The sequence below is a fragment of the Pipistrellus hanaki genome (assembly GCF_964339955.1).
Source record: "Pipistrellus hanaki genome assembly, chromosome: 1".
Lineage (NCBI taxonomy): Eukaryota > Metazoa > Chordata > Mammalia > Chiroptera > Vespertilionidae > Pipistrellus > Pipistrellus hanaki.
This window is the reverse complement of record NC_140503.1, coordinates 105,521,273-105,534,725: the sequence shown is the minus strand read 5'-3', so window position 1 is coordinate 105,534,725 and position 13,453 is coordinate 105,521,273. Positions and strand designations below refer to the sequence as shown.

Genomic DNA, 13,453 nt, shown 5'->3' with positions numbered 1-13,453 from the left:
ACTTCTGGTGGTTACTGAAAATTCTTTGCTCCTGTGTGCCGCAGTCCTGTCTGGCACTTGCGCCTGCTGCTAGAGCCCATCAGTTCGCACCCGCTGCTGGTGTTGGAGCCACCATTTGCACCTGCTGCCAGCACCCAGCGCTGGCCCCGATTGCTCAGTGCAGTCAGTGAGTTTGAGCGGGGCTGCTGGCCCGGATCACCCCTCAGGGCAACTCCACCTCCCCCTGCTCCTGAGGGGCAATCATGGCCAGCAGCCACCTCTTGTACCCACTGCAGGCGCCTGGTCCCAATCGCTCCATGTCATCACCAGGTGCGAGTAGGGCCAGCGCTGTCAGCACATGGGAGTGGTGGCGGTAGGAGCAGGACTGCCTGCAGACAGAAGACGGGGGCCTGCAGTGGGAGGGGCCATATGAGGGTGCAGAGCATGGACTGAGACACACCCCTTTGCCCACTGCAACCTGAAGGTCCACAGTTCCTTGCAATGTGCACAAATTCATGTACTGGGCCCCTAGTATGTGAGAATTGGGAAGGACCATGGCGTCATTCAGTGTCCTTATGCCAGTGACCAAGGAATGGGAGGAGGAGAGGAAGGGAATGAAGAAGATGAGAAAGAAGAGGAGGGGGAGGGTGAGAAGGGAGAAGAGGAGGGTCATACATATTTAACCTCATGGTGTTAATAGGCAGGGACAGTTGGTGTAGTCCACATCTAAACTGCTGCCCAGTTGATGCTTAATAAATATTTGTTGAATATAAATGAATAAATTAATAATTATCTTTTATGTAAAAGGAGTAAAATAGAAAATTTTTCTTTTCTGACCAGGATCATTAATTATAAAATAGGTTAAAGCAGAAAATAATACAAATTATGCACACACACACCTTTAACCATTTATTTTTTACTTAAAACACATGTGCATTCAATCACCAGTTTTTGTATGTGATGACTTTTCTTTGAACATGAACCCCTGATTGTCTCTCCTGCACAAACCATACCCATAAGCATTATCTAAACATTTGGGTTTCTTTAAAGTGGAGTGAAAATTTAAAGACATTTGCAAAGCAATCTGAGTACAGAATGATTCTAAAGTTTTATTATTCTTCCCCTAATCATTTATAGTTGTCTCATCTACACCCAATTTGCCAGTAGTTTTTTTTTCTTGGCTACTTTCCTTTAATGCATCTTTACAAAGCATTCAGCTTCATTTTGTAGAAACAACTAACAACTTCTCTTAATTTTTGCACTCTATTTCATGGGTCTGTGTGTTATTTGAATATTTTATGTAATCACAAAGCAACTGGCATAAACAGTTATAGGACCATGATAAATGCTCTATAAACACAAGTCATCTGGTGAGAGCAGACGAACACAAGTGTATCAGCAAGGACCTGCTGGAATGTGTTCTGGAAAGCCAAGTAGAAGCCATCTGAATGGTAGGCATGGAGGCCAGGAGTAAATAAAGTTGTTTTTTGGGAGACTGCCCTGGCAAACCCCTTCCTGTAAAACGATGGCAGGGATTTGGACAGTATTAATTTTTTGTTATGCTTGGCACAGCCCTTGACCTGGCCCATGTTCTCATCACTTAATACTTGACTGTGGGATTTGTTAGAACATTCTGTACCAAAAGGGTTCAATGGAGTAAAGGTGTGATCATTGGGCTACCTATTCCTTACATATCCAAGCAGATTTGTAGACCTCAGTTTACACTGACCTCCTGGGATGAGGACCAATGAGTCCAACTTATAGAAATCCTCCTGTTAGGATTGTGTTCCTTTTCCCAGTTCTTCTATGACAGAATTCTGGATGCACTTAGAAAGAAAACATTTTGTTGATGAAAAGTGTCTGCCACAGCAGCACTTTCATTTCTTTAGTGGTTGATACCTCCTCTCTCTTTCTCCCCTCTTCATTCTACCCTGCCATTCTTTGATTCACTTGCTATTTATTATTCCTGAGTGCAGACTCTGCTGAGTGCTCTGCTAGCTGCAAAGATGTATCAGAAATGTTTTCTCGAGAGCAGGGAAATTTACCAAAGGATGTTATGCCCAGAAAAGCTATGCGGGACAGAACACCTTACTTTTCCAGGGGCCCTGCCTGGTCCAGAAAACAGAAATGGCTGCAAGAATGGATAAGCTGGAAATAAGCAATAAAAACCAATATGCAGAATAGGTGTCCCAAAGTACATGGTTTAAAATTGAAGTATTTACCTCCCAAAAGCCAGGCAGGTATTTCTCCAGAGTCTGTATGGTCTTGGTTTGGCTAATACTTGGTTGTCTAAAGGATTCCAAGGCCAACCTGAAAAGAGATGATTAGGAGTACACAGGCTCATCCACAGTCCAGGAGGCAATGCTTGACAGCAGGGAGGTAACTGCAAAGGCTCTCAACCTTTCTGCTCCAAGGCCACAACCTTAGGCTACACAGGTTGGTAGATATGCACACTGGTCACCCATCTAAAAAAGGTTACTTAAGCTTAGCATATGTTGTATGAGAAAGCAGAGGGAATAAATAGAATGATTTTTCGTTCAAGGTTGAAGTTTAAATTGTTAGTTTCAATTGTTTTAAAACTTCTAATGTTCTCTAGGAGGCTGGATAAACGAGATTTTATTGCATTCACTCATTTTCTGATTATTTTTGCAAGCAGTGACAGAAAGTAAAACAAGATGTGTGAAGCCACAGTCTTATAAGACTGGGGAAGAAAATTGATGTGCTCAAATGCGAATACTTGGTTTAAAATGTGTTGTTTCCTAATGAGGCCCTAGCCTAGAGCATAGTGGATAAAGCTCCAGGCCAAGGATCTGACTGCTGGCATGGGAATTAGGCTTTTCCCTTCAGTAAATGATGTAGCTTCTCTGTGCCTCAATTTCCTCACCTACAAAATGGGTATAATGAAAGTACCTGATGGGATGGTAGTAGATTAAATAAAATAATACTACTTGTAAGAATTGACATTGGTGGTAACCATCAAGTATCGTTAACCAATATCATTGCTTTTTTTTTTTTTACTCTTAACTGCTGTTTGAGGAAGGCACATGATTGAGCTGAGGATGTAAAATGCATGCTTACCAAACTTTTTTAATCTCCAGAGTGCAGTATGTATAGATTTCATGTCAGTGTTAAGATTTTGGCTCTCATTTGTTTAGGTTGGTATACTTTTGTTAGTGATCAAGTTGCTCCCCAAATATTTCTTGGGTTGTATTAACTAAAGAAGAAAAGAAGTTAAGATTTTTTTCTGTGTTCCTTGTTTTGTGACTTGACATGCTCAAGTGGAGTGGAAGGAATTGAGGTGGCATGACCTACCTCATGGGCTGTGGCATGACCCACCTCCCTGGGGCTGAGGACTGTGGAATGGGTGTGGGCAGGTGAGCCAAGGCAAACGCAGAAGTCCAGAGCCCCAGTTCCATAATGCAAATCTTGTACCAAATTTCAATGAGAATCATTTCTACACGAGGAGATGAAATGATGGCGTATGTAAACTCTAGAACAACACTGGGGAGATGGCTTCTTTTTTTCCCTTCTTTCTTTTCTGATTGGTGTGGAATTCTCCTACAGGGTGAATCAGAAAGTCTTGGTAGGAATATGACTTCCCCCACTGCTCGGAGGAAACTGATTTGTTTGCCAAAGGCCCTGGTAGCCTTCAGTCTGTCAAAACGTTGCAAACTGGGAGCAGTTGCCAAAGCAAACTATCAAAGTGAAATAACACACGAGCTGCACATGCACAGAGACACACACACATGCTCTCACATTCCCTGAACATTAATTTCAAATTGGATCAGGAGGAACAAGGATTTGGGCTAGATTGTTGGTGTGTTGAAAAGGTGTGGGCACAGCTACAGACTACCAATTAGATAGGTATGTGTGAGCAGGGTGGGGTATCCTGAAACAGAGTCTATGAGCAGGGGTGGGAAACTTACGGCCCTTGGTGGAATTTCTTCTGGCCCCTAGGGTTATATATGGCTAGAGTTGCTATTGCAGCCAAAGAATAATGTCCTCAGTGAGGGGATTTCTTCTATTCCATTCAGAGCAGAGCCCATTTAGTAACTAAGATTTTATTCCAGAATGAATTTTATTGGGTACCCCTATGCATTTTAGCCCAGTTCGATGAAGAAAAGAAGCATTTGGACATCTAAATACTACTATGTTGCATTTTTGTAACAAGCAGCACTAACAAACATTTTGCTGCCATACCTTGCATCAATCCTATGAGAATGAATTTTTGGGCATCATATATTAATAGAAATTAAAAAATGTAACTGATTTTTATAAGATTTTCATGAGAGAGCTTTTAAAAGCTTCCCAAATTACTTTGGACATTTTTTTAATATGGCAATTCACACTATTTCCACGTATTTTAACATTTCAAAGGTTGTCAAGATGATGTAGCATCATTCATTAATTCAATGAATTGAGCTCTTACTATATAGTAGACACTGCTAAATGCTGGAGATAAAGTAGAGATGAAACAATTCTCGATTCTCCTGGAGCTTATACTCCAGTGGGCAGAGGTGTACTTTAAGTGAATAAAGTCATTGTCTGTGGGATAATAAGTGCTGTGGAGACAAGTATTGTCTGGTCTGGGAGAGAAGTGCTGTGTTTTAGGGCCAGGGGTCTTATCTCCATAAGACACCTGAAGGTGAGGGAACAAGCTTCGGAATATCTGAGAGTACAGTTGACCAGGCAACCTGGAGAACAGTTCCTCTGAGACGGAGAAGAACTTAGACTCTTCCTCCTCCAGTCTTTCACGCCCTCTCTTGCCTCAAGTGCCCTGAAAGTTTTGGAAGTGCAATCTGGGATGAGCAGTTATGCAAAGTTGCTTCTGGTTACATTATAGATGTCTGCCAAAAACTTTGAGGGCCTGGGTTGTAACACATTTATAGAGCTGCTGTTTTTTTTTGTTGTTGTTTGTTTGTTTTTTTAAACAAAACCACACCAAGCTATGTTTTTAAAAAAATGTGTAACAGTGCCAGGATGTGTTACAAATTATCCAGATTTGTAGGCATGGTTCATAATATGCTTTCTTGCACATTCACTTATTTGAGGTCAGCAGGGCAGGCAATATTATTTCCATTTTACAGATGAGGAAACTGAGGCACAGAGGTGATTTGCCCAAGGTCATATAATCAAAGTACATAGACTCCTGAGTCATGATGCACATGTTTCTTGGTTTACAGGACAAATTGGATCCTGTAAGGATATCATTAGAAAAAAGCTGTTTTGTTTTGTTTTTTTCTACCTCCATATGCACACCCACTCCTTTAGACACCCCTGCCCCTTTGCTGGAAGACATCTTGGGCAGGTGCACATCCTTTTTCAGTCCTCATAGACTATCAGCCCTTCCCTTTGGAATGTGTGTGCATGGAGTACGCTTGGTTCTTGTGCTGGGGCCTTAGTTGCAGCTCAAAGACAACAGCAGGAAGGATGCATTTAACACCTGGTTGCATGTCCCTTCACTCTGCTTCCTGCCCCAGCACAGTCTCTAACCAGTTTGTCCATATCCATGCTGTGTGGTCTGTTAGGGCCAGGCTCATTTACATACAAAATGGGGATTTGGGTAGAGTTTAGGATTCTTAGAGATGGTAGGAGCCTCCTCTAACTGCATAAGTCCTAAGCCCAGATTCAGACAGGTTTCCTTCTTCATCTCCACTTTCACACAGTGTATTTTCTTGGACAAGAAAATTGTTGTTGTTTATATATAGATATAGATATAGATATAGATATAGATATAGATATAGATATAGATATAGATATAGATATATGATATAGATATATCAATATATTGATATATCTATATCTCTATCTATCTATCTATCTATGTATAATATCTATATATCTATATCTCTATATCTCTATCTATCTATCTATGTATATATATATATCTCAGTAAGGTGGTTGAGGACCACTGGGTTGCTTGACTTCTGTCCTCAAGGTTAAACTCTAGAAAAGATTCAAGGCAGCTCAATAGGACCAAAGGCCTTTTGTAGGGATGCTTAAAACAATGCTGTTGGTTTGAAATCAAGGGACTTTGGGCATTTAACTACTTGACAATACTTATCTCCTCTGCCTGCCTGCCTGCCTGCCTGTATGAGAGTTTTCACCTCAGTCAGTGTCAAAGATCCGCACAGAAGATGAACACAAAGAGGCACAGGCACAGCTGACCCAGCTTCACCCAGATGGGAAGGGCGGAGTTGGGATTCTAGCCTCTATGTGTTTGAATCCAAAGCTCACGCTCTCCCAGCACACCCTCTGTTTCAGGGCCAGCTGGCACCTATTTTTGCACCTTCCCTTTATTTGATGACAAGCCCTAATCAGTGCTGGTGATAGTGGGGCTTAACACAGCTAATCCCACCTAGGGGGAGCATATGTGACACCAAGGACCAAGGACTGGCAAGGAAAAGGCTCCAAGGACAGCCTGGGTGTGGGAGAAGAACTCCCCTGGCCCGGCTCCAGCTCTGGAAGCACCCAGCGTGCACTAGCACTTACTGTGTCAGACATGGCATTTTATCACATTCAGTCCTCCTCAACCCTGGGGCCAGCTTCCATGCTATCCCCATCTTACAAGGAAGAAGACGAGGCTCGAAGAGGTTAAGTGACCTAGAAACCCTGCTGGTAAATGATATTGCTGGGTTCGATCCCAGATCTGTCCGGTGCCACAGCCCTGCCCACAGTCCGCTGCCCTTTGCCTCTTCACTGGGTCACATCCCAGACCTTGCGATGAACTGGTGTCTCCCTTCCAATGATGAGATGGGAAAGCTGCCTTCTGCTGGTGTTGCTGCCTGGAACATGCTCACAGTCCTGCCTGTTGCTGTTTTTCCTTCTCAGAGTCCTGGGTTACCTGCTGCTGTTTGGATTGCAGCTCATCTGCTCACATCCTTCCACTGAACACAGAAAGGTAAGCCATGGCCATTCAGAGGCTTTTCTTCTCTTCACAGGGGGCTGGCGTCATACTAGTCACCACCCTGAGTTTTGCTGGTGAGTCACTGCTGATTTTGCAAAGAAGCACCATTTATAGGATGTTCACCAGCCCTCTGAACCCCCCTCAATCCTTGGAGCTTAAAAATGAAGCTCTGATCAGAGGGTGGTGCTGGCTTTGCAGCCTGTGCTTCTTAGAATGGGGCAGTAGAGAGGGCAGGGAGAAGACTATATACCTGAGCATGGAGCTTTGCCCTCTAGGGCAACGGTCGCCAACCGGTGGTCCTTGAGGTTCAAAAGGTTGGCGACCGCTGCTCTAAGGGCACACACAGGGGTAAGGGGTGACTGTGGTTGTGGCTATAGAAAAGGACCCCTAATAGGGAGCCATGATTTTTGATAGAGGACACAGCCACTGCCAGCCAGCAGCCAGGCAGGGAGGGAACAGGGAAATTGAGACCTGGCCCTCTCTCTCCTCCTCCCCTTTTTCTCCTGTGGTGACTCCCTTTAGCTGAACCCAACCAAAGACAGAAGACAAAAAACCCTGATGCAGACCTTGAAGGCCAGCTTCCTGGGCCACAGAGCTGGGTGGAGAAGGGTCACAGACATCTGGAGGGATAAACAGACAGTGTCCAGCACACTTTCCTCCAGGCTCTGTATGTTTCATAGTGAATGAAATATTCACTGTTGCCTAACCCAGCCTCGTACAGGTGTGTGACGGATGTTTCCTTAGAGGTAGATGCACGATATGGCTCCGAGAGGGTCCGTGGATTTCCTTTCTGCTACCTCATGTCTACTTGTAACAACACTGGCACTTCTGAGTTGTGTGATCTAAGTGTGACTGAGTTGGTTGTAATCTTTCCTAAAATGGGGTTTTCACAGGGGAACTCCAGGAGAGAAGGGAACAGAGAAAAGAGTGTGTACAGGTTTGCCTAGAGGTGACCCTTCCTGGGAGAAGTTCTTAATATTCTTGTCTGATTAGTCTAATTCCTTTTAGGTTTGTGTATTATGTTTTAGCTTTGTTTTTCTAGGCTAGAGATAAACCTATATTGTATTGTATTCCCCACTCAGATGTCAGCTCCATGAAAGTGGAATCTGCCCTACCTTGCTTATTGTCATATTCCCAGCTCCTGTAATATTATAGTTGCTCAATAAAATACTTGTTGAATGATTGAATGAATGGAAAACCTAGCCAAGGTCTAAACATCATGTTGGAAATTCACACACAACCCCACCCCCATCCCCACGGGCCAGGTGAATATGTCATGGGAGCAAATGGAATCAGCATCTTTATTAGAATTATGAGCTAGCTTGCTCTGCCATGAGAGGATACAATGAGAAGTCTGCACCCCAGAAGAAGGCACCATGCTGGCACCCTGATCACTGATTCCCAGCCCCAAGAACTGTGAGAAATACATTGTGTTGTTTATAAAGCACCCAATCTATGGTACTTGTTTTTAGAACTGGTAATGATAGAGGCTGGAAGAGTTTTGAGGTTACATATCAGAAATGCTTGCATGGCCATGAGTGGACTTTTAAAGGCAATTCCAATGAGAGCTTAGAACGAAAGGAAAACTCTAGAGAAAGTCCCTGTCTTCTTAGACAATACTTGATTCATCCAAACAGACTGTGGGTGCAAATATGAAAGGTGTCATTCTGATGACGTCTCAGATGGAAATGAGCAACATGTTATTGGAAACGGGAGGAAAGGTCATGCTTGTCATAAAGTGGCAAAGAGCTTGTCTGAACTGTGTTTGTATTTTGTGGAAAGTAGAACTTGTAAGTGATGAAATTACATATTTAGCTGAAGCAATTTCTAATGAAAGTGTTGAAAAAGTGACCTCGTTTCTCTTGACTGCTTGTAGTAAAATGTGAGAAGAGAGAAATGACTTAAAGATGGAATTGTTAATTGGAGAGTAAGCAGACTTAATGATTTGGAGAATTCTCAGTTTATTCATCTTGAAAAGAATGAGAAAGCCTGTTCAGGAAAGGACGCTAAGGGTGTTGCTGAGAGACCATTTGATAAGGAGAAGAGTAAGCCATCTTGACAGAAGCCAGGAGCTATTGTCCAAGACAATAGGAAAATGAAAAGGAGGGGCTGTTGATGTCTTCTTGACCTGGCTTATCTCTACACCACCTCCCTTGGTGGGTTCCTCTCCCTGCACTCGGATGCTGAGCAACTGGGCTGTCCCAGGTGCTGCTCCAGTGGCTGGATAAAGTGGTCTCAGGACCCCAATCCTGGAGAGCAACAGTGGGTAGAGGGCTGCTCAAAGCTGTTGGGGCAGGCTAGTCTGGGCCCTTGGGGCCCCAACCTCTGTCCAGCAAAGCTGCAGGCTGGACCACTGCCCTAGTGGCCTGGATGGCATAGCATCAAGTCAAAGAGGATTATTCTTGAGCTTTAAAGTTTAATGGAATTTGCACTGCTGGGTTTTAAACTTGCTTATAACCTCTCTTTCCTTTCTACTTCTCTCTTTCTCCTATTGGATGGGAATGTCCTATGCCTGTTCACCAGTGTATTTTGGAAGCATGTAACATATTTGATCTCACAGGTTCTAAGCAGGAGAGCAGTTTGCCACAGGATGAATCATACCTTCAGTTTTATCCATACTCATTTAGGTTATATTTAAATGAGACTTTGGATCTAAACTTTATTTATTATTTATATTTTTATTTAATTCTTTATTGTTTAAAGTATTAAAAATGTCTCCTTTTCCCCACATTGACCTCTCCTCGGCCACTCCCACCCCCAGCACATGCCCTCATCCCCCTACTGTTTTTGTTCATTGGTTATGCTTCTATGCATGCCTACAAATCCTTTGGTTGATCTCTTTCTACCCCTGCCCCCCTCCCCTGCCTTTCTCTGAGGTTTGATGGTCTGTTCGATGCTTCTCTGTCTCTGGATCTATTTTTGTTAATTAGTTTATGTTTTTTATTGTATTCCACAAATGAGTGAAATCATGTGATATTTATCTTCCTCTGACTGCCTTATTTCGCTTAGCATAATGCTCTCCATGTTCATCCATGCTGTTGCGAACCACAAAAGCTCTTTCCTTTTTACAGCAGTGTAGTATTCCATTGTGTAGATATACCAAAGTTTTTTAAGCCACTCTTCTGCTGATGGGCACTTAGGCTGTTTCCAAATTTTAGTTATGGTGAATTGTGCTGCTATGAACATAGGGGTGCATATATCCTTTCTGATTGGTGTTTCTATTTTCTTGGGATATATTCCTAGAAGTAGGATTACTGGGTCAAAGGGGAGTTCCATTTTTAGTTTTTTGAGGAAACTCCATACTGTTCTCTACAGTGGCTGCACCAGTCTGCATTCCCACCAGAAGTTGGAGGGGTGAATTTTTCTCCTCATCCTCACCAGCACTTGGAGGGGTGACTGCAGAGGTCTGTAGGGGTCCTCCTTAAGGATGTAGTTTAGTACTGGTTAGCACACATATGTGAGGAAATAGCCTGGGACCAGGAAAGAACCTCCTAACAGACTAAAGGAAACAGTAACTCTTTTTCCACCATTCAGACTTTAAAAACTCATAATCCAGGAGCCTATGGAGAGAATATAGAGGAAAATGTCACCTTGTTATTGGGGGAATAATGAAAACCCTAAACTGTGCATTGTTTTCAACCTAACTAACAAATCCTAAAAGTCCTACTGGGAAGGATCTAATTATTGTTAAATAATTTAACTATCTTAGCCCAAAGCTCATGAATATAGGAATATAAACATATCCAGAATCTAAAAAGGTAAAGTTCACCATGTCTTACATTTCATTAAAAATTACCAGGCATGTGCAAAAGCAGAAAAATATTCTCATTATTCTTCACAATGGGGAGAATTATCAATTGATTGACACCAACTCAGAACTGACACAGATTTAGAATTTGAAAATTAAGATATTAAATGTTATTAAAATGGTATTCCATATATTCAAAATATTAGAGGAATAGAAAATATTTTTTAAAAAATCTCATCAAACTTCTCAATATGAAAATGACACGGTTTGAAATGAAATATATACTAGGACTGAATAATTGCAGATTAGATAGTGCAGAAGAAAAGATAAGTGAACTTGAAGATTTAACATTAGAAACTTTCAAAAATGAAACAAAGAATTAAAAAAAAATAGTTTTAAAAGATGAACAGAACGTCAATGAGCTCTGGGACCACTTCAAGTGTTAACTTGAGTACCAAAAGCAAAGAAATGGGGAAGGGGGCATTCCATAAAATATATATTTAAAATATTGTTAAAAATGTTACTAATTTCATGAAATTATAAACCCAAGAATGTCAATAAAATCCAAGCACTAAAAATATGAAGAAAAATACACTTAGTCACCCCTTAATCAAATTTCTGAAAACTAGTGATAAAGAGAATTTTTTTTTTAAGTTTCTAGAAAAAGATACATGTTACACAATAACACAGATAAGGATGAAAGCACATTACCTACTATTATTTATGCAAGTGAAGCAATATCTTCAAAATACTGAAGCAATGAAATTGTCAACCTAAAATTCTATATACAGAAAAATATCTTTTAGAAATAAAAATAAATGAAAGATATTTTAAGATATACAAATGCTGTATTATATGTTTATCATAAGAACTGTTAAGGGGGTTCTTTAGGAAGAAAGAAATGATATTAGAAGGAAATGTGGATCTATAAAAAGGATGAAATGCACCAGAAATAATAACTGTGGGTAAATATGTAAGGTTTAAAATATTGAATCTGCTTTAAAGACTGACTCTTTAAATAAACGTAGTTATAATGTATTGTGAGATTTATAACACAGGTATAATTAAATAATATGATTAAAATGTGATTAAATTAGAAATCAATAACAGAAAGATAACTGGAAAATTCCCAAATATTTGGAAATTAAATAACACTGCTAAATAATTCATGGGTCAAAGAAGAAATGAAAGGGAAATTGCTGACAGGGAAGTTGAAAACACAAAATATTAGAAATTGTGGGATGTTGTTAATAAAACACCACTTAGTGGGAAATTTATATAACTAAATACCTATAAAAACAAAACAACTCTCAAATCAATGAGGCCAGCTTCTACCATAAGCAACTAGGAAATGAAGAGCAATTAGATTCAAAGTAAGAAGAAAGGAAATAAGAAAGTTCAAAGCAGAAATAGAAAAAAAATAACTTTAGAGAAAACCATTTAAATCATAAGATGGTTCTTTGATATTAATAAAATGAATAAATCTTGAACCAGAGAGATCAGGATAAAAAATAAAAAAAGAGTGAAGATACAGATTATAACTAGCATGAGACAGCATGGTGACCACTACACATTCTGTAGATATTAACTGCATAACAAGGAAATATTATTAAAACCTTTATAAATTCATCAACTTAGCTGAAAATGACAAGTTATTTGAAAACTATAAACCATCAAAGCTCACTCAAGAAGAAGTAGATAATCAAAGTATTTCTATATTTATTTTAAAAAATGGAATTTGTTGTTAAAAGTCTTCTTGCAAAGATAGCTCCAGATCATGATGGCTTCCCTGCTGAATTCTTACAAACATTTGAGGAAGAAATAATGCTAATTTTACACAAATTCTTCAGGAAAATTGAAGAGGAAGCAAACTTTCCAACTCATTCTATGGGACCAGATGACATATCAAAGCCAAATCCTATATAATAAAAGGCCAGCAACCGTAGTGTTATGACCACAACAACCGCTCAACCAGTTGCTATGAGGTGGGGTGCTGGTGAGGGAAACCAGGTGACTGGAGGTAGAGGCGGGGTGGGACCCGAGGCTGGCAAGGTGGGGGCAGTGGGGTGGGATTGGGGACTGGCAAGTGGGCAGAAAATGAGCCTGATTGCAGGCTAGGCCTAAGGACCCTACCTGTGCACGATTTCATGTGCTGGGCCTCTAGTAAAAATATAAGAAAACTCATAGGTGATTACCCATCATAAACATAGATACAAAAGTCTACATAAAAATTTAGTAAATTTAGTCCAATATTATAGGAAGTGGTAATATATCATGTAAAAGTGGGCTTTATTCCAGAAATAAAGGTTGGTTTAACATTTAAAAATGAATCAGTCAATTTCATCTTAACAACTTAAAAAAGAAAACCATATGATCATATCGTTAAATACAGAAACATTTTGACGAAATCTGACTTTCATTCCTAATACAACATCTTAGCAAAGCAGGAAAAAAAGAATACCCAAGACCTACAGCTAATCATACTTTATGGTGAAAGACTCAATGTTTACCTTCTAAGACCAGGAAAAGAACTGGTGTCTTTTCTCATCACTTATTATTCTGCACTAGTAGTAGCTCTGCGCATGAATCTGTGTGTCAGTAGCTCTCCAGTAGCTCGCTGCCACCCTCCAGTAGCTCTCCACCCCCTGTCCAGTCCTCCTGTAGCTCCTTCTCCCTCCCCCGTCACCCTCATAGCTTGTTGCCCTTCCCCCTCCTGTAGCTCTCTGCAGCCCACTTGTAGCCAGTAGCTTGCTGCTGCCCTCCTGTAGCTCTCTGCCCATTGCCCCATTCTCCTGTAGCTCCCTTTGCCCCCACCCCCC

At 41.0% G+C, this 13,453-nt stretch overlaps 1 protein-coding gene across 1 annotated transcript in view; it reads left to right on the top strand.

Annotated features, from left to right (window-relative positions):
- THSD4 (thrombospondin type 1 domain containing 4) overlaps positions 1-13,453 on the top strand; it is a 691,206-nt gene that overhangs the window by 31,696 nt on the left and 646,057 nt on the right. Inside the window, exon 3 of the mRNA XM_084897723.1 lies at positions 6,811-6,880. Within this exon, the coding sequence (XP_084753849.1) occupies positions 6,811-6,880 (70 nt within the window). The remainder of the gene's footprint in view (positions 1-6,810; positions 6,881-13,453) is intronic.